General features: G+C 37.2%; 4 protein-coding genes across 15 annotated transcripts; all 4 read left to right on the forward strand.

Annotated features, from left to right (window-relative positions):
• The first annotated feature begins 573 nt into the window (after window positions 1-573).
• LOC118051631 (sugar transport protein 14) lies at window positions 574-3,208 on the forward strand. The gene is made up of 4 exons (XM_035062327.2): window positions 574-1,279; window positions 1,427-1,749; window positions 1,854-2,483; window positions 2,619-3,208. Exons 1-4 carry the CDS (start codon window positions 1,141-1,143, stop codon window positions 3,051-3,053), a joined length of 1,527 nt encoding a protein of 508 aa, XP_034918218.1. The 5' UTR covers window positions 574-1,140; the 3' UTR covers window positions 3,054-3,208.
• Window positions 3,209-3,658: 450 nt separating this feature from the next.
• On the forward strand, window positions 3,659-9,216 carry LOC118051629 (probable glycosyltransferase At3g07620). Of its 6 annotated transcripts, XM_073406249.1 has the most exons (6): window positions 3,660-6,496; window positions 6,587-6,717; window positions 7,410-7,758; window positions 8,228-8,900; window positions 8,945-8,974; window positions 9,016-9,216. In XM_073406249.1, the coding sequence occupies exons 1-4, from the start codon at window positions 5,714-5,716 to the stop codon at window positions 8,894-8,896; spliced, it is 1,932 nt and encodes a 643-aa protein (XP_073262350.1). In that variant the 5' UTR covers window positions 3,660-5,713; the 3' UTR covers window positions 8,897-8,900; window positions 8,945-8,974; window positions 9,016-9,216. The 6 variants fall into 6 exon arrangements, with proteins under 6 accessions (XP_073262354.1, XP_073262350.1, XP_073262349.1 ...); XM_073406248.1 differs by having other exon boundaries at window positions 8,945-9,216; XM_073406251.1 differs by lacking the exon at window positions 8,945-8,974 and having other exon boundaries at window positions 8,989-9,216.
• Window positions 9,217-11,309: 2,093 nt separating this feature from the next.
• Window positions 11,310-16,227, forward strand: LOC118051627 (probable glycosyltransferase At3g07620). Of its 2 annotated transcripts, none has more exons than XM_035062316.2 (5): window positions 11,310-11,547; window positions 12,035-13,015; window positions 13,103-13,233; window positions 14,253-14,601; window positions 15,086-16,227. In XM_035062316.2, the coding sequence occupies exons 2-5, from the start codon at window positions 12,116-12,118 to the stop codon at window positions 15,752-15,754; spliced, it is 2,049 nt and encodes a 682-aa protein (XP_034918207.1). In that variant the 5' UTR covers window positions 11,310-11,547; window positions 12,035-12,115; the 3' UTR covers window positions 15,755-16,227. The 2 variants fall into 2 exon arrangements, with proteins under 2 accessions (XP_034918207.1, XP_034918208.1); XM_035062317.2 differs by having other exon boundaries at window positions 12,039-13,015.
• Window positions 16,228-16,591: 364 nt separating this feature from the next.
• Window positions 16,592-21,544, forward strand: LOC118051628 (uncharacterized). 6 transcript variants are annotated; one of them, XM_073406421.1, is made up of 12 exons: window positions 16,707-16,725; window positions 16,839-16,866; window positions 17,257-17,318; window positions 17,453-17,524; window positions 17,795-17,927; window positions 18,028-18,292; window positions 18,741-18,845; window positions 19,021-19,149; window positions 19,610-19,659; window positions 19,766-19,863; window positions 20,061-20,345; window positions 20,701-21,544. In XM_073406421.1, exons 3-12 carry the CDS (start codon window positions 17,271-17,273, stop codon window positions 21,211-21,213), a joined length of 1,698 nt encoding a protein of 565 aa, XP_073262522.1. In that variant the 5' UTR covers window positions 16,707-16,725; window positions 16,839-16,866; window positions 17,257-17,270; the 3' UTR covers window positions 21,214-21,544. The 6 variants fall into 6 exon arrangements, with proteins under 6 accessions (XP_073262523.1, XP_034918211.1, XP_073262525.1 ...); XM_035062320.2 differs by lacking the exon at window positions 16,839-16,866 and having other exon boundaries at window positions 16,593-16,838; XM_073406422.1 differs by lacking the exon at window positions 18,741-18,845 and having other exon boundaries at window positions 16,592-16,866.
• The last annotated feature ends 1,541 nt before the right edge of the window (window positions 21,545-23,085 follow it).

Genomic DNA, 23,085 nt, shown 5'->3' on the forward strand with positions numbered 1-23,085 from the left:
GCATATGTTATGTACATAAAAATAGGTATGTGTGCACACCTATTCAAAAAATAAAAGATTAATTGAAACATTTATATCTATCCTTTTAATGCTTTTAGGCTTTCATGAGATGCTATGTAATTGAAACATTTCTTTTTACAGATTCTGAATGATTTGTTTTGATTATAAAAATAGAAAACTGATCATTAATTATGAATGTATTAATTACTATTGAGAAAACTGTTTTTCTGTAATTGTTTTTTCGATAGCTAGGACAAAAAACAACTTCAAGAAGATCATTATGAAACATTGGATTATATCCGTAATTTGGAACATGATTTAGATTTTAATTTATTTTGTAAGTGATTTAGATTTTAATTATTTTTTTTTAAAGGGAAAAACAATAACATAAATCATGAGTTGTCGAAAATAAAGAGGTGCCCACAATCTCTTATCCTTAGATCCATATCCAACGGTCGAGAGATTCACAAATCAAATAAGTTTTTGCTAATAATAACTAATTTTGACAACTGTAATAATATATGAGCAAGTCCCGGATTAGATTGCAAAGCTATAAATGGCAAATGTCTAGTCCCGGTTTCTGTTTATTTCGAGTCAAATAAGGATACAAGTCATTACAGGATAAGCACTGGATTACCCTCGCCCACATCACGTTTAACGCATATGTGGGAGATGATCATTCCTCATATATAGCATTATGCCTCCTAATTGTTCGTAGCTTGATTAGATCAACTTTCATTAGTCATTTACGCCTTGGTCGCCTCTATCTTCTTACCCCCCACTGACTGGATCTTGGTGAAAACTGGGTATGGTGCTATTATTATCCAGCACAACTATTATCCAGCACAGCGAGAGGGGGATCTACTCTTTTTTTTTTTCTTTTTCTTTTCAATTCCTTTAGCTATTACTTGTGTTTAAATACGAAGATAGATCGTCAGTTTTTATTTCATTTATCTAAACAAACTGCCTCCACAGGCACGAACCTTGTTGGCAATTCATTAAGAAAGCCTAGTTTGTATGATTTTTCTTGTTTCCGTCTAAAAGGGTAACTGCGTGTGATTAGTCACCAAGTACCTATTACTTCCGTTGCTGGACTTGACTTTTAGCCTCTGCTTGGAAAAGTAATATTAGTTTGGAGCAATGGCAGGAGGTTTCGTTGATGCAGGAAATCTTAAGAGAGCTCATCTTTATGAGTACAGGATAACTGGTTATTTCATTTTTGCTTGCATCGTTGCAGCATTAGGAGGGTCGCTTTTTGGATATGATCTTGGTGTTTCAGGTCAGTTTTTCTTAATTTGATTCTTTTAGCTGTGATGTCTTTGCTTTTCTATAGAAGCGAAAAAGACATGAACAAAAGATTTTATTACACGCATATATAATGACCCGATTCTTGTAGTAAACGGATTTCTACATACCTTGGTTTCAGGTGGAGTCACTTCCATGGATGATTTCTTGGTAGAATTCTTCCCAGATGTTTACAGAAGGAAGCACGCACATCTCCGCGAGACAGATTACTGCAAATATGATGACCAAGTCTTGACTCTCTTTACATCCTCGTTGTACTTTGCGGCCCTCGTTAGCACCATCGGGGCCTCATATGTAACAAGAAGCCGAGGTAGGAGGGCTAGCATCCTTGTTGGAGCTGTCAGCTTCTTTACAGGAGCACTTGTCAATGCTTTTGCAAAGAACATTGCAATGCTGATCATAGGACGATGCTTTCTTGGTGCGGGCATTGGATTCAGCAACCAAGTAATGAATTTAGCCCACTACTCTGAAATAATAATAATAATAATGTTATGTAATGGTTCTCTGTTTAATTTACTGATTGTAATCTTGCTGGGATTTTGGTATAGGCTGTTCCCTTGTACCTATCAGAAATGGCTCCGGCAAAAGTCCGAGGTGCAGTTAATCAACTTTTTCAACTGACAACCTGCTTAGGAATCCTAGTAGCAAACTTCATAAATTATGGAACCGAAAAGATTCATCCATGGGGATGGAGGCTATCTCTTGGCTTAGCTACAGTTCCTGCAACAATAATGTTTGTTGGTGGTATTTTCCTACCTGAGACCCCTAACAGTCTTGTAGAACAAGGAAAACTAGAGGAAGCCAGAAGAGTATTGGAGAAAGTTAGAGGCACAACGCGGGTTGATGCTGAGTTTGCTGATCTTGTTGATGCAAGTAATGAAGCAAGAGCTATAAAGCATCCTTTTAGGAATCTTCTTGCGAAGAAGAACCGACCCCAGTTCATAATTGGGGCCTTGGCGATCCCTGCATTTCAACAACTCACTGGCATGAACTCCATACTCTTCTACGCTCCCGTCTTATTTCAGAGCTTGGGTTTTAGCAACGACGCATCTCTGTTTTCATCTGTGATAACTAATGCAGCACTTGTTGTTGGTGCACTCATTTCAATGGCTTTAGTAGACAAATTTGGCAGAAGAGCTTTCTTCTTGGAAGCCGGGGCTGAAATGTTCTTCGTCATGGTAATAACTCTCTTTTAAGTTTTAATCAACCCTGTAAAAACATATATATATATATATATATATATATATATGCACAGCATATAGTTAAAATATTATAGCACCCCATATCCATAACTGTCTTTGTTTGATTTGCAGATTGCTGTGGCCATAACTTTGGCCTTGAAGTTCGGAGAAGGAGAGCCAATCCCCAAAGGAATTGGCATCTTCCTTGTGGTTGCCATTTGTTTGTTTGTCCTGGCTTATGGAAGGTCATGGGGTCCTCTTGGATGGCTTGTTCCAAGTGAGCTCTTCCCCTTGGAGATGAGGTCTGCTGGTCAGAGCGTGGTGGTCTGCGTCAACATGATCTTCACAGCTTTGATAGCACAGTGTTTCCTCATCTCACTCTGTCACCTTAAATATGGGATTTTCTTGCTGTTCGGTGGTTTAATTTTCATCATGAGTGCCTTCATCTACTTCCTCCTGCCAGAAACAAAGCAAGTACCGATCGAGGAGGTGTATCTTCTCTGGCAAAATCACTGGTTCTGGAAGAGGATAGTGGGACCCGGGCCTGCGTCAGCATCACAAGTATAGATAATAATCTGCTGGAATATGGAAAACATAGTTTTTGTTATGGATTATGTTCTACAAGGACTCTGCAATGTCTGTAAAAGTACATTATTAATTTCACAAGCCCTCTCAGTTTCAAAAAAGGAATACGTTATGCATTTGATGATGTCTGAAATCCATTACGCTCAGAAATATGATTTTTTTTGGTGATTGGATAATGTGTTTGAGGTATTCATGCTATTAGATTTTTTCTCCATGGCAAAGGGAAGGTGGTATAGTTAGATCTAAAAATCCTAACACTGCAAATCAGTTATTTTTGGGTGGTTTTGTGGAATTTCAAAGCTTAAACTAGTATTTTTTAGATAAAAAAATATAATAAATATACAATAACAAAAAAAAAAAATCTAAAAATAAAGTTATTTATTTTTTCCTAAGTTATTATAATTATTTTTCTTTTTAAATTCGACACATCGATTATCATTTTCTATTTTTTCTTATTTAATTGAAATGTAGTCAACTTATTTGATAAATTCAACTCTATAACATCACATATTTTTTTAGATAACAATTTAGCAAGTTCATCTACCCCAGGCTTCCTTGTGGTAATGAATCTACATAATGTTCGTCGAGATCTTTTCTTCTTCAAACTTTTGAACTCTTCCTCTCGCTAACTCCCATGTTGTGACTTGTTTAGCTTCCAAATCCCCAATATTTTCTTGCTTCTCTCTCTCTCTTGAGCCGCAGCCTTACATGGTCAGTGACTATAAACAAGACCAGGAAGAAAAGACTGGGAAAAGCAACTGCCTTTTGATAAACCTCGTCAGCATCCAGATTTTCATCTAGGAGGACAACTGCACTCCCAATTTCAACAGCTTTTTTCTACAATTCTAAAACCCTCTTGCATAATACTCACTGGACTAGTCAGTTCACTAAAATCTTGCGCACCAAGCATTTTGGAGCTCTTTCCAGAGAGGAGTCAGATTCCGATGACGTAGTAGTTAGCGTTCGATCAATATACCCTAAAATCAACCAATATTGCCTGCCAGCATTATCTGGTGAGGTTTTACTTGCATAGATTTCTGTAGTGGTTGAAATAGAAACCTTAGCAGCAGACGTCTCATCTATGTCTTTTTCGGAGAGAACCTCTCCTTGCTCTTCAGAATCTATAGATGTCTTCATATTCAATGTGCTCGCATCTTTAACTAAGAAAGGGAGTTTCATTTTGTTGTGGAAGAGAAAAACATTACAAAACTACCTCTAATCTAATTGCTGGCTCACATTTGTCCAAATATCAACAGTACTCCACACTCTCCTTCTCCCGATGCGCATGTTTTATGCCTCAAACCATCTCTCCCTGCCCCCGCCCCTAACTACATTTAGCATCCTTCTTTCTTTCAAACAACCAGAAACATACCCATATATATATATATATATATATATATATTCCATTCAAGCACCCATCAACCAACTCTTTAATCTCCTCTTGCCTCAAAGCCTCGCCTAATATCTCCTCTCTATTCTTCACCTACCGTGTAGCCTGAACCGGCTTTAGTCCCTTCTTATCCGGGGAGGCAAAACAAACCAATCAATCTCTTTCAACTTCTCCTCGCGCAGTTTCAACGGCTTTACCTTCCGCGTCTCCATGCAGCTGTACTTGAACTCGAACGGCGTGCCGTCTCTTACGCCGTCCTCGCTTAGCTTGATGTCGGCTTTCATGTCAATGGGTGGTTAGGCGTTGTTTTGCGGTTGGGGTATTCTGGTAATTTTGCTGTGAAATGCGGGGTGGAATCTTTTCGGGGGTTAGGACTGTTTGGATTTATTATTGAGGGGGGGGTGAAGGTGTGTCGGTGGATATTAAAATAAAGAATTTTCTTCGGTTGGGTTATTCAGGTCGTGATTAGTGACGATGTTGGTAGCAGAAGTGAAGCGGCGATGGCGTTGTTCCATCGAGAGAAGCTAAACTCGGTGGACGGGCGGTGGGATGGGTTAGGGTATGGTGGTGCAAAGATTGGGAATGGGATTGGAAATAATTTTTTAGCGCCATGAACGGAAATGGTGACGGCTGTTGAACTTCTAGAGTGGATGAGTGGGGGTTTAGGAAGAAAGAACTGGGAAGAGATGAAACGGTGTCGGTTTTTGTTGGGGATTATTTTTATTGTAGTGGTCTGGTTGTAATTTTAGGCAAATAATAAGGACAGGTTGTGTTCATGAAAAGGACAAGAGGATTAGATACGGAGAGACAGTCACCGACAGACAGCTGACAGTGGCTGGGCTACTTACTGAAAAGCTAATCGAGGTCGTTCTTTCATGGAGGGAGCTCTAAAAGGTAACACTACTTCAGTTTTCATGGCTTTGTTGTTGATTTAGTAAGGTTTTTAAGTTCCTAAGGTTTTTTGTGTTTTCTGGCGTGTGGTGCTTAATTTGGCAACCTCTTGTCTCCTTTGGTAACTGAGAGAAGCAGCTTTCGGTGGACTATCCTTCGATTAGTTTCTAATATGAGAAAAGACTTCAACGTTTGGCTATTGATTTGGATAAACTTTCCCAGATTCTTCATTTGGTTAGTCAAGGCTTAGCTTCAAAAACTTGCAAGGGAGGGAGTGATTTTTTATTTTTTTATTTTTTTTTATGCCTGTCGGATTGCTGAGCTTGATTTAAATAGTTTGGTGATAGCACACTTGTGTGATATGGAAACCTCTGCCCTTTTTCAGAGGTTATGTCTTGTAGAGATTAGGAGATTGCTGATGGTTATTGGTGTGGCCATTATTGTCATCATTCTTTTTCAATGTTTTGCACTTCCCTATGGGAAAGGCTGGTCTGTATCATCTGCTGATGAGGGTTCTGTAGTTATGGTGATCAGCAATCCCATCTTATCCAACAGTTCAAAGTCAAGCATACGTGTATTTCATATCATGACAAATGGTTCTGATTCATCTGATTTGGGTGAAGAAGCTGGGGATGAGGATGAAATAGAAAACACAGATGCAGACTATGAGTTGTCATCTAGTAAGATTGAACAAAATGATGTCTTGCTCAAGTTGGGGGAAATGCTCGGTAAAAGTACAGACAATACTTCTTCACAGGAAAAATCTATAGAAACTGGAAGCAAACAGCTGAAGCAGGTTGGCGAAACTGAAATCTTGGAAGCAACCACGAGCTCAACATTTGGAGGAATTCAAAGCAATGATGGCACTGTGCCAAGTGTATTATTTGGTATTTCTAAAAAGAATGGGGAAAATAGGGATAGAGATTCAATAACCTCTGACTCATTCTTCCCTACCAAGGTAATTTCTTTGGACCATATGGAGACGCAAACCAAGAATGATGAATTATTGCAGACCATTTCTGTCACTTTGAACAATAATTCTACGAGGGATAGTATATCCACATTGAAGAGGTGGGAGCATTCCACGTCAATATCCCAAATGAATTCACTATTGCTTCATAGTCTTGTTTATTCCCATTCTATGGTAAGAATTCATAGTTTCAAGAATCTGTTTGAATGGTAGGAAGGAGTTTTGTTTGTTGGAACTTTCACTTATTTCTTTTATTGGTAATAGAAGCCACGACGGTTGTCTGTTCGTGATCGTGAACTTCTGTCAGCAAAATTGGAGATAGAGAATGCTCCTTGTGTAGATAACCCTCCTGGACTCTATGCCTCTGCCTTTCGAAATATTTCCATGTTCAAAAGGTGAGCCTCTTTAAATTTTCAGTATTTTATATAATTATATCTATGAACTATTTCATATTTAATGTTTCTTCTCTCTTTTAATCACCTGGTAAGTTATTCTACATGTGAGGAATGCCTTATGGTGTGGTAAAATATTGGTAAGACTAGCATATGTGCAGTGATCTAGAATACTGGGCAGTATCTGGGGTATTTGTGGGTCGCAGAAGATTTTTATCCATTCTGCAGCATATCTAGACATCTACATGCCAATCTCTGTAGCATTGTGAAATTTTTGGCCAAGATAATGATTTTTCTACATGCAACCTGTTGTGTTCTCTCTCTCTCTACCTTACCCCCCCCCCCCCCCCCCCAATCACAACATAATTAACTACCTAATATTTGAAGCAGGGAACACTAGTATTTTGCTTCATGAACATTCATTCACAGTATGCTAATGGTTTTACTTGCATTGTATTTTTCCAATAATTTCAGTTCCTTGATTACTTGACTCAATAACATTCTGAGATTGATGAATCTTAATATTGCTCTGACCTCTGGGATCTAGTACATCAACTGCAAAATTATGCCTGCATGCAGCTCCACCTGAGTTCCTGAAGAGATACCATGTGTTTTTGAATACTTGATCTGCATGATGGTTGGAGAATTACCTCTTATAGAAACTGAGCTAAAGCTTCCATATATTTCATTTGCAGGAGTTACGAGTTGATGGAACGCATGCTCAAAGTTTATGTCTATAAGGAAGGAGAAAAACCCATATTTCACCAGTCAAAGATGAGGGGAATATATGCCTCAGAAGGATGGTTTATGAAGCTGATAGAGGGAAACAAAAAGTTTGTAGTGCGGGACCCAAGAAAAGCTCATCTGTTTTACTTACCATTTAGTCCGCATATGTTAAGGATGGCCCTGTTTGATCACAATTCTCACAATCAAAAGGAACTCGCAGAATTTTTGAAGAACTATGTGGATTTAGTTGCTAAAAAGTATAGTTTCTGGAATAGAACTGGAGGAACAGATCATTTTCTTGTTGGCTGTCATGACTGGGTATGCTTTACAGTTCTGTGCATCATACAAATTTAATTCATGGGTTTCTTGAACTGTTGTCAAAGTGCTTTAGAATGTTGGTAGTGTTATCAGAAGCATCCAATGACATGCATTCGACTTTGTAGGTTGGCTGCTGGCAAACCCATATTCATGGCCAAATGACCAAACATTTAGGCAGAATTAATTTGCAGAATTAACTATCATCCTTGGCCACAAGCCTCCTTGCCTAGTTTGACTGTACTTATTTGTGAGATTGGACTGATAACTTTGAGAAGTTTGAATGGTGCTCATAGGGAGACTCTTCTGAGTGCCCTGGATAGCAAAGGACCTGAATTATGATGATTTTTAGTAATAGATTATTGTCCATGATGATATGTAACTTGCTATCGTGTAGCTAATCCTAGTCTTGCTGTCATATTTATCTGATAATTCTGGGTGGTAGCTCATTTGATTTCATATTGACTTTCAGGCCTCCCAAATGACGAGGCATCACATGAGGAATTGCATCAGGGTTCTTTGCAACTCCAATGTTGCCAAAGGTTTCAAGATAGGCAAGGATACTACTCTGCCTGTTACATACATACGTTCTGCTGAGAACCCTCTAAAAGAACTTGGTGGAAAATCTCCTTCAGAAAGGCCGATTCTGGCCTTTTTTGCAGGAAACATGCATGGTTATCTCCGACCAATTCTACTGGAGTACTGGGAAAATAAGGAACCTGACATGAAAATCCTTGGTCCGATGTCTCGTGATATTGCAGGCAAAAGAAGATACCGGGAGTATATGAAGAGAAGCAAATATTGCATATGTGCCAGGGGTTATGAAGTTCACACGCCACGAGTGGTTGAATCAATTTTCTACGAGTGTGTGCCAGTCATCATATCAGACAATTACGTGCCTCCTCTTTTCGAGGTACTGAACTGGGAGGCGTTTTCTGTATTTATTCAAGAGAAAGACATCCCAAATTTGAGAAACATTCTGCTTTCGATCCCACAAGAGAAGTACGTTGCAATGCAGCTAGGAGTAAAGAAGGTCCAACAGCATTTCCTTTGGCACAAAAAACCTGTGAAGTATGATTTATTCCATATGATTCTTCATTCAGTCTGGCACAGCAGAGTTTTTCAGATGGAAAGCAAATGACGGTGTTAATACTTTGCGTTTCTGGCTAATGGAAAAAGCTGAGAAAAGTTTAATACTTTGCGTTTCTGGCTAATGGAAAAAGCTGAGAAAAGTTTAATACTTTGCGTTTCTGGGTAATGAAAGCTGAGAAAAGTGGGGAAAATCACAGGGTAAAACACCATGATGTAATGTTTAAGGGAAGCATAGGATTACTTGAGACAGTTGGTACAATAATCATTTGTTTGTTGTTTTATGCACATAAATTGTGCAAAGCTACAGGTGTGTACTCTTGACTGTGGAAGCTGAATATTTCATTCAAGGCTTTGCTTTGTTGGTGATAACTCTGACCTCCATCCCGGCAACTATGGTCAACCTTCCAGTCATCCACCACGGTGGCATTGGCTGGCAGAAGACCTGTTTCTTTTCTATTTTTTTTTTTTTTTAAAAGATGGCAAAATGTCGTGTACCGCTGCCATCCTCTGGCTCTGTTGGGGACCAGATGGGAATGCCATTCCCCCCCCCCCCCTGCTTTTCTCATTCATTTAGTATACAATATTAGAACCGAAAAGGGAAAAAGTATGTTTCAATAATTTAGCTTTAATCATAACGTTGCAAAAACTTGATGTGATTTTGATAATGTAGTCGAATCTTGAAAGTATAATAGAAAAAAAAAAAAAAAAAAAAAAACACCCTCGGGATGGTTGCGTGATGAAATCTTACTGGGTAAATAAATGGAGCTTAAATTTAAAGTTTAATGAAGATTTTGAGTCATATCTACATTTGATTCGTCAAATCCACCGCGGATTGTAATGTTATTCTATCCATTCGACCAAAAGGTGGGACAAAGACAAGAGTTAGGTCGGCTACCCATGTAAGCAATTATCTTAAAACTAATATCACATGAAATCAATACAGGATAATGCTGGTATTTTTTTAATTTTATATATTTATATTATTTCAATTTCAATATAATTATAATTCAATTCAAGTTTATAACATATACTTGTTTAATATATGCAAATAACATGTTTAGATTAATATTTAACAAGACATTACTTTTATCATTGTAAATTATGCTATTATTCACATAAAAAATAATGTAATAATATAATATAAAGAAGTTACAAGATATTATACAGAAAAAATAATAAAATCAATTTTGTTATTCATATATAATCCAAACAAAATTGCATGAAATCAACTCTCATTACTTAAATTCATAGTTAATTTCAATTAATTCAAATAAAACCTTTAAATTCAGTAATTTTATCCAAACATTTTATGCAATGCACACGTGATTAAAACTCAATCTAATTCATGTTTTTTCATGTTAAATTATATGAAATCAAACTTAATTACATAAAATTTATAGATAATTTATTGAAAATTCAACAAAACCTAATTTCAAACCAACCCTAAATAATAATCTAATAGCAACTAAACCAATAACAAATTAAGTATAAAATCCATAAAATTAATAAGATGTTTACGTGATTTTCTACTAGAAAGTGGTGGTGGCATTGGGGGCTGCGAGAAAAACATAATTAGTGTCTTGCATACGAAGATGGATGAGTTTTTTTTTTTTTTGGATATTTTATGGTGAAACATGCGAGTTTTTAGGGTTTTTTTTTTTTTTTTCAAGGAGAGAGGGGCTGGGTATAGGGTTTTTTTAGAGAGAGGGGTGTGGACTGGTTTTGTGGTAGGGAGAGGAGAGGGCATAGTTAAATTTTACAACATTTCACAATTTAGAATTGCAATATGTTTTTTAGGTTTTTTTTTTTATATGTTAATTTTAAAAATAAATTTTAAAAAATAAAAAATATTATTTTAATATATTTTTAAATAAAAAATATTTTTTAAAAAAAATAATTATAACCACACTTTAAATAAACTAAAAATATTATTTTATTAATTTTTTTTATTTTTAAACTGTGTTGCTTCACTATTCTATTTTTTTCATAAAAAAATTAAAATAATTACAGGGAAAGGTGGTTAAGAAATGGAATGGAAAATAAATGCTGATAGATGTTTTCCTATTTTTCCGTTAGTGTTAAAGTAGAAGACAAACGTGGAACCCACCTGACATCTCTCTACAGTTGACCCCTTCGTTCCATTCACTCAGGATCTATTAGGAGGGGGGCAAATATGGTTTTTTAAAGTATTTTTTTTAAATATATTAATATTTTTAAAAAATTATTTATGATACTAATATATGATTTAAAAAAATTAAAAAATATAATTTAAAATTAAAAATAATTAAAGTTTTTTTTAAAAAATACTATTTAACCACGATGGACCCGGTTAGTTTCCACTTGCGTCTTGCGAGAGATGAAAATGACAGATGCAGTCAGTGTAAATTATCCACAATCAAATAATAAGTATATAAAATTAAAAAAAGAAAATACATAAGCAAAACAAATAAATAAAGGAAATAGCAAGTTGTCTGTCATAAGTGAGGTAAACGTCTCTTTCTTCTTCTTCTTTAATTTGTTCGTTCCTTTCTGTATATCATCGCTACTTGCTATTCTGAAGAATCATTACTATATTGATTCTTCACTCGCAGCCTCACTCACTCAAAACTTCTTCTTCTGGTTGCTAAAGTGAAAACTATAACTTATGAGTACATAGTAAGCTTCATATCATTTGGTCACCGACAACTGAACTCTACTCAGGTTAGGGTTTCTCTCTTTCAGGCATTGCTTTCTTCTTCTTCTTCTTCTTCTTCTTGCACCTTGTGAAGATCGACTCCTGTTTCTTAATGAACAGGCATGGCATGCATTTTAAATCATCACTCCTGCCTAACTACATAGCAGCAAGTCTTTCAATTTATTTCTTCCAATTCTCTCATTGCATCATATGCTTATTATTAATTAACATATCAATTTGCTTATTTTTCTCCGTTTTCCATTCTGCTTGCTTCGATGGAGTAAGTTTTACTTTACTTTTTTTAAAAAAAAAAAAAAAAATTCTCTTGAATTTTAGGATGTCTGGGAAATTTGAGTTTTATCTAGATTTGTTACGTCAGCTTCATTTTGTAGTTTATTTATTTTATTTATTTTTCTAGGACTGGATTTTCAATTTAAATGCTCTAGTTGAAATAACCCCCCTCCTCCTCCTCCTTCTTCTTCTGAATCTTGGCTCATTTTCTGGTTAACTTAGGCAGCGTTAGAGAAGGAATTTGGAGTTGTTACCTATAATGACTGGTTGATTTCTGCTCTACAAAGTTTTTGCCTTTTCGACATGGAACTTTGCTTTCAGCTTCCTAAGTTATTCCAGAATATAAACCGAAGATGGCTTCTTGTAGTCGGGGTGGTGGCTGTAACTCACACACTGTTTCAGTTTCTATTGCTTCCTTATGGAAATGCTCTCCGCTCTCTGTTTCCCAATGTAAATGATTCAATGTATGATAAAAGCAGCTTCGCTGTCATACAGTCTTCCAAAAAGTCTGTCATGGTCCGCTACCCTCTCACGGTTGATAAGTCGAGCTTGACTAATTATTTCAAGTTTGATGGGGTGCTAGAAAACGCTGATGATTCCAAAGGTGGTGGAGAAGAGGGTCACGATGACGGAACAAAGAAAAATAGTGAAGACACAGATCATGACTTTTCATCAGAGGAAGGGGACATGGAGGTCCTGGATAATGTCATCCAGCTTGAGGTGGATAGAGATTTGGAAGATGATTTTCCATCTGAGGATGTTAAGGATAGACACGGGACTTTTGCATCGGGCGGAGTCAAAACTGAAGAAAGTAACCCCGTCCTGAAATTGGCAAATGAAGCCAGACTCAATCTTCCTCTTGAGAGGAATGTGAAATCAGACCATGATATTCCGACAGACAATGTACTACAACAAAAAAAAAGTCAAGCACATAAAGAATTTGAGCATGTGAACTCTACTCTTCCTGTAGACTCTCAAACAGTGGCTTCATCCACAAAGGCCACCTATTTGAAGTCAAATGGAAGTTCCTCTATTGGTCCTGCTGCCTTAAAAAGTGATTCTGCAGCCGCAAAAAATTATTCTGTAGTGCTGGCCAAACCTGGGAAAAAAAAGATGAGGTGTGAGATGCCACCAAAATCAGTAACATTAATAGATGAAATGAACAGTATTTTAGTGCGGCACCGCAAGTCTTCACGCTCGATGGTATTCCACTAATTCTGTTGAATAACAAAACCTTGGTTAGCGCTCTACTCAAAACATGAAATCTAAACCTTGACATTTTTCTTGCAGAGACCAAGATGGTCCTCTGCACGTGATCAGGAGATTTTGGCTGCAAGGTCCCAGATTGAAAGTGCTCCAGCCGTGGTGCATGATCGAGATCTTTATGCTCCTCTCTTCCGAAATGTTTCCAAGTTTAAAAGGTAAGCTTTGATAAATTTGGACTACTATTAACAGCTTATTGGACTGTCAATACCTGATCTACTTTCATGTTTGATGAGAGTTAAACACTGGTCTAGTTCAGCGCTATGACAGAGAAAGCTAATTAGAAAATTGAAAGAAGAACAAGAAATAGAAACATAAAAGGAGAACCTGCAGTAACAACAAATATACAAGTTGCCATTGTAACAGAGTTATTAAGTCTGCAATAAGAGCCGTATATCTTGCTGTGTATGTGGCTTATGACTTTGTTGGCCAAACTTAAATAAGATGGCATTCTTGGTTTTCTTTTCTGCCACTGTATGCTTGTACAGTTGAATGCTATAAACCTCATCCTATTCATTAAAAATTTTGAGATATTCCTATTATGCTTAAAAGCAATGGAGATGTCTGAATGTATCCTTTAGTCCTTGTCTTATTTGAAAGAATACATTCAGCCAAAATTTAATGACCACCTTTTCAGATCCAAAAAAAGATCGTAGAGTTCATGCATCTAATACATGTTTCTTCTTTTATGAATTTATCAAGTACAAACTTCAATGGATTTATTTTGTTGGGGCTAGACCGTGACATGGGTTTGGAACCCACAAGTCAGGGGCAGTTAGAATTGAGGAACTGCATAGTTTGGTCTTTAACCTGTTACAGGATATTCATACTTTATATTTTATTTTTGGAATCACCCAATCTCTGTATTCATTTCAAATCTTGGTTGTAATAAGCCTCTCCAGTAGACAAGTGCAATCTATCATGTGGAGTGCTTTTAGACATCTTTCGGAGTCTGGAAAAAAAGAAGAATAATACTCGTAACGATATCCCAGTAGAGCAGATTGCATTATCTTAAAACTGCAAGCATAGATCAACTGTAATTTTTGAGTCATCTCTTTATTTTTCATGGTACTTTTAGATATGTGCTTTGACATCTATTAGCTTATGATAACAAGATTGGAATTTCTGGTTGACAATCAAGATGTAAATTTCAATTTCTTCTTTGTTGCCTTTTTAGGAGTTACGAACTCATGGAACGCACCCTGAAGGTCTATATCTACAAGGATGGAAAAAAACCCATTTTTCATCTACCAATATTGAAGGGACTGTATGCCTCAGAAGGATGGTTTATGAAACTGATGCAGGGAAATAAGCATTTTGTAGTGAAAGACCCCCGAAAAGCTCACCTATTTTATATGCCATTCAGTTCGCGAATGCTAGAATACACCCTCTATGTACGGAACTCTCACAATAGGACAAACCTGCGCCTATATATGAAAAACTACGCAGAAAGCATTGCAGCTAAATATTCATACTGGAATAGAACAGGTGGAGCTGATCATTTCCTTGTTGCCTGCCATGACTGGGTATGCCTTTCATGTGTCCTTCCTTGTCATGGTTTTCTTTGAATGCTTTGCTCCTTTTCTTTTATAATTTCTTGTTTTTTGGAGAAAGAACTTACTTTGAATGCTCATGAAACATATTACTCTGTTAGGAAGTTGCTGGGGATTTTACAACTGGATGTAAGTTTGATGATTCCGACTAACAAATTCACTTTCACTGACCCTCCTCCCATGAGGCCATTTGCTTACACATCATGCTATTGAGGCTGCCTTGGTAATTTCAATGAAATATGGGGGATATTTGCTAACCTGGTTACTTGATCCTTTGTTCACTCGAATGATTCCACCTTTTTCTGGACTGGACATGAATTAAATTCACTTTACAGGGTTCACTATAATCGAATCATGAAACTTGATTTTTTATTTTTGAATGTGAATCTGTGTATCTTTATTTGTTTTGTTTCATGCTAACCATTTGGGAGTCACATGATATATCAAACTCTTGCAGGCTCCATATGAAACAAGGCACCATATGGAACATTGCATCAAAGCATTGTGCAATGCTGATGTCACTGCTGGCTTCAAAATAGGGAGGGATGTGTCTTTTCCTGAAACATATGTTCGGTCTGCTAGAAATCCCCTCCGAGATCTTGGAGGAAAACCACCATCTCAGAGAAACATTCTTGCCTTCTATGCTGGAAACATGCATGGTTACCTGCGTCCAATCTTATTGAAGTACTGGAAAGACAAAGATCCTGACATGAAGATCTTCGGTCCCATGCCTCCTGGTGTTGCAAGCAAAATGAATTACATCCAGCACATGCAGAGAAGCAAGTATTGTATCTGTCCGAAGGGTTATGAGGTCAACAGTCCTCGGGTGGTTGAAGCCATCTTTTACGAGTGTGTACCTGTAATTATATCAGATAACTTTGTGCCGCCATTTTTTGATGTCTTGGATTGGGGAGCATTTTCATTAATCCTTGCAGAGAAAGACATATCCAACCTAAAAGAAATATTACTTTCGATTCCAAAGGAGAAGTATCTTCAGATGCAACTCGCGGTCCGGAAAGCTCAGCGACATTTTCTTTGGCATGCAAGCCCAATGAAGTATGATCTCTTCTACATGACCCTTCATTCAATTTGGTATAATAGAGTTTATCAGATAAAACCTAGATAAGCATGTCCGTCGATGATGAGCAAGCAGCAAGCACACGAAGACCGGTGGCCGAAATGGAAGAAATTGTAGCATATGAAAGAGTGGTGAAGTTCATTGTGAAGCTTTAGCAAAGAAATCATCCACATTGTTTTCCTGTGAAGTCGTAAAAAGAGCTGCTGTTTGAATTTCAGAAAGAACACGTGAAGGTGCCTTTTGTGTTGATTTATCTCATTAGTGACAGTTTTCTGTGCATATCTTGTTTTACCATTTTCTTCTTGTACAAAGACCCTCTCAAGAAGACGGAATTTTCTGGCACCACACTCTCCATGTTTCTCATGACAAGAGTTTCAGGATGGGCACATGCCAACTGACTAGGAAGTTTTCTTTTCATTGCAATGATGTAAATTAGCTAGTCTTATTTCCTGCCCTTCATTTCGCAATTACTAAATATTTTTTTTATTTTTTATTTTAAATAAATTTTATTTTGATGTTTTTATACCGACTTGATATTTTAATTTTAAAAACATTATTTTAATAAATTTTTAAATAAAAAATATTTTTTAAAAAAACCACTATTCTGCCGGAGGTTTACTTGGAGAAAAAAAGAAGAAGAAAAGCAAAGGGGGTTGGGTGCAGGTTCCGCTCTCATGGAGGAGCTCTTGTCCACGCTCACCATGGAATTGGACCCACCAACACGCCACGTGTCTCTCCTATTCCCAAAATGGAATAGAAAAGGTAGGTGAAGAAGCAATTACCCACTGGAGCAGTGATCAGCATCACTTCGCTTTCCTTGCAGGTTTTGAATTTGTGTTTCTTTCCCCCAAATAAATAAATAAATTATTGTTGTTTAAAAACAAATAACAGGAAAGAAATCCCGAACAAATGGGCAACAGAGAGGTAAAATAATAATAATAATAATAATAATAATAATAAAAAGTGGATAACGATGATCTTCCATCCATGGGCTCCATTCCCATCCCCATGACTATTCGGTTGCTTACTTTCCTTTGCCTGCTCTTTTCTTAATTTTATTTAATTTTGGTTTTTTTGACGGCCTTTTTCCTTGTCAATATAAAGAGTCTCCCTCTATTTCTGTGGTGTGCAGGTTTGGATTTTATTGTGCCTTCATTTCTGTAAGTTAGCCTCACCGGCCCTTCTGCTAACCTCTATTGCTCTTTTGATTCTTTGAATTCTTTTAACCATTCTGCTGCTTCTGCCTTGTTTAACTCAATTCACTCTGGTTTGGATTTTCGTTTGTTTTTTTCCTTTTCTCTTTCCGTCCTTTCCTTGCCCTTTGACAATGTTTGAAACACTGAAATTCTTGTTGGTCTCTGTCAAAATTGATGACCACAAATCTCATTTAACAAACCATCTCGAAACAGGGGCTGCTTTCCTTTCCCATCCTAACCATTTCTACACTTCAATTTTTTTTTTTTTTTTCTGGGATCCATTATGTGTGCTTTTGGAATGGGCTGGAACAGCTTTTTTGTTCTCTAAATCATTTTGATTTTATGTTATCTCAGGATACCAAGATCAAATGGGAGATTTTTGTATCAAAGAAGAAATTAGTGATATCCCTTCAAGTGTAATGATCACATCTTAGATCCCATATAATTTCTCTAATGCTTAGTTCCTTTTCTGTTCTTGAGTTGATTCTTGATGTCTAACTCAACGTTATGTCTAACCGTGTTTTTTACTCTCTCTGTTTTGTGATTTTAGAGGCACCAGTTTGATCATCCATCAAGTGAATGCGGCCTCCTAGAAAGACATGGTTGCCAAATAAAGCATGTGGTAAGACTTGCATTTCGAATTTGTGTGCACTTGTGAGTGTGTGTGTGGACGTGCGTGTGCTGTGTGCCTATTGAAACTTGGTGTAGTTTATATTTGGTCAAAGCTAAAAGATGGGATTCTGGGAAGAACCCATGTGATGAAACGCTTCTTCATTGATGAAGGATTGTCATGAAATTATGGTGTAAACTTTCATTGCGACTATCTATGCTGTACTCAATTCAGTTTGATTTGAAAGCTCAGTTTTCTAGACCTCATATGTCCTCTTATCAGGCACATAATGATGTTGTGAATAACGTGAGTCTTTTTGTTGATTCTGTTGGATCGCCCTCATCATTGGATGACATTTTTACCTGCCTCTTAACATTGACTAAATATTTAAGGCGTCGACTGGTTCATTTTATTGGTGAGTGGTAGGCTATCATAGGTGCTGAATTAGCTCTTCTGATTTGCTTTCATATTTTTGGAATATTTTGGCTACATTTGATACAAAACTGTTTCTGCAGAGGATCTTATATACCAAGATGTCAATGGATACTCAGAGAGTTTTGTGGCCAGTTCTTCTGGACCACATTCACATTCTTCAGGACACAACATCTATAGATCCAATGTCGAAGGTTTTTCATTGTTTTCTGAACATCATATTGCTAATAAGAGTCCTGAAATCCACAGAACAAGAGCAGCAGAAGTCATGGAAGAGTTACTTGTAAATACAAGATATGAAGCTAAAACTGGTTGCAGTCATCGAGGTGTTTCATTAATTATTCAAGGGTATAAATATTTTTTGTTAAACTTCTCCATGGTTTGGTTACTGAAAAAAAAGTTAGATTTGTCAAGGAAATAAAACCAAAACCAAGCTTGTTTAATCTAGTTTTCAATTTGAAATTCCACAGTGAGCCTGTGTAAGTTTCTTTTTTTTCTTTGAGCTGATCATACATTTATCCATAAATGAACTGAATGACTGATTATTTTTCTTAATTAATTCATTGTTGCTTTTTTCTCTCTCCTGTTTTTCTTCAATAATTTGTCAAAACAGTTTCTTAATCTGAACTATCTGCATCATGCACGTGTCCATGTGGGTTTTCTAATGCACAAGGTTCAAAAGTAAGTAAGATACAAAATTTGATAGTACAAATATGCTATTGTTATTTGCAGCTATTTGATAGTTGATTCCTTCAATATCTTTTTCTATCAAAAATTTACTCTGAGAGGGGTGCAGGTTGATGCTCCCATTGTTTGGTTTACGACTTGCCTGGAGGTTGGCATTGGCCTCCTGGAGATGTTCACTTTATTATATCAGATGTACGCAAGCTCAAGTTCTTAGGTAAAAGAAGTTGTTTACAACTTTGCAGGCTCATAGGTCATTTTCTGTAGAAGAGTTTTTGAAGGTTTCTTTTAGGCTTTACCTTCTACACTGAAATTACTGACTCCATCTGTATAAATTTTGCTTCCCTTCATTTTGTTCTTGTATGATTTTAGTCTGCATTTTTGCATTTCAGCATTACATCTCGTGTTCGCAAAACTTTGCATGGTTCGTCAGATGATATTGGATGGCTACAGCACGCACATGACATGGCTCCGGTGGAGGATGGTACAGTTAGATTCTTAGAGCTGCTTGAGAAAATAAGGTAAGGACCAATTTTTATTTGATATAACTGATAAGAAGAAATCAACCAACTGCTATGTTTCAAAGGCTGGGAAACTAAAAAAATATGATGGCACTGGAGATGGAATATTTAGGACTTAACAGTAACTGCCTTTTTTTACTTGTTTCATTTGTGACTCGTTAATTAATGCAGTCTCTCTGAAATTATTTTCATACTGGTATATGCTTGTTGCCTTGGTTGTGCCTTGTCTCAAAGAAGTGTTTGGGATTGCCCCGTATGTGCTAGATAGTGAGATCCATTAGTGGTCAAACTATGATTTTTCATTTAACTGCGTTTTCAACGTTAAGTTACTATTTTTTCAAACAAGTTGTTCACTTGAGTGTTAACTGCTACTCTGTGCTCTGTCAGGGATATGAATTCTTATAACTGGGTTCATGATTTTATTGATACTTACTCTCACTTTGTTGTGCTTATTCCTCAGGAATGGAGAGCACAACCTTCCGAACTCATTTGTTTATTTATTAATACCAGGTTTAGAAAATCCCTGTACCCTGATGTTCAAATCTGGATTTTTTTTTTCGGTCAATAGTTGGCATGTTGTAAACCCAACAGTAATGCAAATTCTTACCTTTATCAGGCCTTTTTAGTAATCACGGCCCCCTGTATTTTGTGGGTACTAAGAGATTCTTTTCTAAGATGGGTCTAGCTTGCCACATTGCAAAAATTCACAGTGAGGTAATCACTGTTTACTCGGTCCTTTATCTTTGACTAAAATTGACTGGAGAACCAGAAATCTTTAGAAAAATGATTATTTAATGATGTTGTTTGTCCTGTTCTCTAATTTTACTTTTTCTTTCACTTCTATAGTTAAGTTAGATCATAAGCTATTATGATATCATCTGCTTATCCATCACGCTGCCATTGTTATGAAGGCATCAGTGGAGCATAATGCATGGGAGCTGAAGCAATATATTGAGGAGCTATATTGGGGTTCAGGCAAGCGTGTGATGCTGCTTGGGCACAGCAAGGGTGGGGTTGATGCTGCAGCTGCGTTGTCGATCTACTCTTCTGACTTGAAAAACAAAGTTGCTGGACTGGCACTGGTACAGAGTCCATATGCTGGAACCCCCATAGCTTCTGACATTCTTCGTGAAGGCCAGATTGCTGACAAAGAAACCCGGAGGATCATGGAGCTTTTGATCTGCAAAATAATTAAGGTAGTCCTTGTCTCTGCCTAGATACAAATCCATAAGAAAGTCTGTGCAAATAATAACAAGGAAACTCTTGTTATGCTGATATGTTTCCCGAGCTTTATATAAACAGCTTTCCATGTTGTTTTTATTTTGATTCTTATTCCTTTGTGTCCTATCTACCGTCAGAGTTTATAGTTATGCTCCTACACAGGATTACTGTTGATTTTTTAAATGTTTCCTTGTGTTAATGTTACTTGGATCTTGTCTTTGGCTGGGTGCTTTTTGTGCTTCTCTTGACTATATGATTTTTTTTCTGCATCTGCATCCCAATTTGTTGAAATATCTGGCTGATTTCTTATATCATCATGAATAAATTTAGGGTGACATACGAGCATTGGAGGATCTCTCGTATGATAAGCGGAGGGAATTCATCTCAAAGCACCAGCTTCCAAAGGAAATTCCTCTCATCTCTTTCCACTCGGAAGCAAGCATTGCTCCAGGTGTCCTTGCAACAATGACTCACATAGCACACGCAGAACTTCCTTGGCTTCCCCTCCCAAAGTTTGGGAGCGAGGAATCTGATGACTTCCAAGCAGGACACCAGGTGCCCGTAGTGATTCCCATATCTGCTGCTATGGCTGTGTGCGCACTCCACTTGCAGCTTCGGTATGGAGAGAAGAGTGATGGGTTAGTGACATGCCGTGATGCTGAAGTTCCAGGTTCAGTTGTAGTCAGGCCAGATAGGAAGCTGGATCATGCTTGGATGGTTTACTCTTCAAGAAAGAAGGATCCTAGTGAACCTGATTCTTGTGAAATGTGCGAGGCTCTTTTGACTATGCTGGTGGAGCTTGGCAAGATGAAGCAAGAAAGAGATGTCTCCGGTGCCTTTTAAATACTTTACGAGGAAGCCATTGTTTTGGGCCCTCTTGATCTCGAATTCCCATTAATGAAGATGGTACCATGTGACGTTTGCTCCTTGCTTACGGGTATCATAAATTGAAGGGAAGAAACATTTTTGCTGCAAGTTACGATCTGCGTTTTTTTTTGTCTCCTCCATTGCTTAATTTCAAGCTTTGTACATTTTATTTCATATCATGCCGTACTACAAACACTAATACATTCTGAATGATCGATTTAGCAAGTAGAGCAGGAATTTGGAATGTTAGAACTCAAAAAAGTAAAATGTCAGAAACTTTCAAATCCCTTCATTTTGGAATCCTACATCTTAAACTCCAAGGTGGATGATGCATTTGCTCAAAACTCTTCAAATCTCATTCTCACCACTGAAGCAAAGCAAAGTTTTCACTTCCAGGGTCTGCTCCGCTATCAAACGCAGCTCCACCATCAGTCTACCGCCCGTTACTTCCAGTCTCCTCTGTGTCCTTCGATCATAGAGTTCCCATAGGTCACCAGCACCAAACCTGTAGACTTCCGGTGGTGCTTCTTTTCTCAGTTCATAGAAGCTAGACAGGATCTTCCCACGATGAGCAAAACATGCATGTTGCTATAATGTCTACGGAAGCAGTGAGATGAGAGCCCAAAATAAGCAGGCCATCGATTTCTTGAAGATATGCATGCAATGAGGTGTACAAGCACATGTCTCTCTCAGAAATCCAACTGTAGTAGGCTCAAAGGGACCCCGGCCCATTTACTTAATGCCCTTAAATTTGCAGGGGCCTTCTTCCCTCATATGAAAAATCAAATATAATTGCACTTTAGGGTCTAGTTCAGTGGTCAACCGCAAATTCAATCTTTGCGACCGTCTCGGGTTTGATCCTCGCTGTGCACCAGCCTGTCACCCCCGCGGTGCCTTACCTGCCTACTGGGCTTGCAAGATATTCAGTAGGCCCTGGAAATAGTCGTGGTGCGCGTAAGCTGGCCCGGACACCCACGTTCATTAAAAAAAAAAAATCAAATATAATTCATTGAACAGATGCATACCTGGCAGGGCAGCTTGGTTCATGACATCTTCCATGCCACGTGTTAGCGAAGAACAGAGAGCAGTATCAGATTGAACAAGATGCTGCAGTTTCAGTGACAAAGTTGAAGTGAAGAGGGCTCAATAGGTTCGGAGTATGGGTGGCATGTGGACGAGCCTGAATTATTATTGAATACCCTGCATGTATCGTTGTACTGAACAAGAAAAACGATCATAGGGCTCCACTAGAGTTTTAATGAAGGCAGGCATGGGTCTTCTTCGTATACTCTGAATTACTCTTCCAAAATCTTGATCTAACTAGCTATAAGGATTGATGCAGATGATAAAAGAAAAGATTACAATGTAAAACCTCAAATTCGAGTTTCATCTCTAACTTCTTTTTTAGAAGGCATTTTTGCACCATTTGAGGAAATAGCCTACTTGTCAAAAATATAGAACTTCTACGTGAATATGAAAATTATAACACTTTGCATTGCATTCTATATGTAAATCTATTTATTTTTCAAACAAGAATGATATAAAACAGATCTTGTAAGTTTTTTAAATTAGGATAATTATTTGATATGATACTATAATATTTTTATTGACTACATGATCACGAATTCAAATTTCACTATTTTAATTTTATTTGATAAAAATTAAGCATAAAATAGTATAAATTTCTGCAAGTTTGAAGCTCAAATAATTTTCACTCGAGAAGATGTGTTGAAGAATAATATAAACTATATTCGGATCTCACATGGCTTGAACTTTTTGGATTAAAATAATTCTTTTTCACTCAATATACTTTACTAGTGAAATTATCAAGATATAAATATTCTTGAT

This window comes from Populus alba, chromosome 18 (genome assembly GCF_005239225.2).
Source record: "Populus alba chromosome 18, ASM523922v2, whole genome shotgun sequence".
NCBI lineage: Eukaryota > Viridiplantae > Streptophyta > Magnoliopsida > Malpighiales > Salicaceae > Populus > Populus alba.

Bases quoted from the DNA above. Each gene is read 5' to 3' on its own strand.
- LOC118051631 (XM_035062327.2), top strand. From the start codon at position 1,141: ATGGCAGGAGGTTTCGTTGATGCAGGAAATCTTAAGAGAGCTCATCTT. The intron at 1,750-1,853 runs GTAATGAATTTA...ATTTTGGTATAG, and splicing joins GCATTGGATTCAGCAACCAA to GCTGTTCCCTTGTACCTATC. The intron at 2,484-2,618 runs GTAATAACTCTC...TTTGATTTGCAG, and splicing joins CTGAAATGTTCTTCGTCATG to ATTGCTGTGGCCATAACTTT.
- LOC118051629 (XM_073406248.1), top strand. From the start codon at position 5,714: ATGGAAACCTCTGCCCTTTTTCAGAGGTTATGTCTTGTAGAGATTAGG. The intron at 6,497-6,586 runs GTAAGAATTCAT...TATTGGTAATAG, and splicing joins TTGTTTATTCCCATTCTATG to AAGCCACGACGGTTGTCTGT. The intron at 7,759-8,227 runs GTATGCTTTACA...ATTGACTTTCAG, and splicing joins TTGTTGGCTGTCATGACTGG to GCCTCCCAAATGACGAGGCA.
- LOC118051627 (XM_035062316.2), top strand. From the start codon at position 12,116: ATGGAACTTTGCTTTCAGCTTCCTAAGTTATTCCAGAATATAAACCGA. The intron at 13,016-13,102 runs GTATTCCACTAA...TTTTTCTTGCAG, and splicing joins GCAAGTCTTCACGCTCGATG to AGACCAAGATGGTCCTCTGC. The intron at 13,234-14,252 runs GTAAGCTTTGAT...TTGCCTTTTTAG, and splicing joins AATGTTTCCAAGTTTAAAAG to GAGTTACGAACTCATGGAAC.
- LOC118051628 (XM_035062320.2), top strand. From the start codon at position 17,271: ATGGGAGATTTTTGTATCAAAGAAGAAATTAGTGATATCCCTTCAAGT. The intron at 17,319-17,452 runs GTAATGATCACA...TTGTGATTTTAG, and splicing joins TTAGTGATATCCCTTCAAGT to AGGCACCAGTTTGATCATCC. The intron at 17,928-18,027 runs GTGAGTGGTAGG...CTGTTTCTGCAG, and splicing joins TCGACTGGTTCATTTTATTG to AGGATCTTATATACCAAGAT.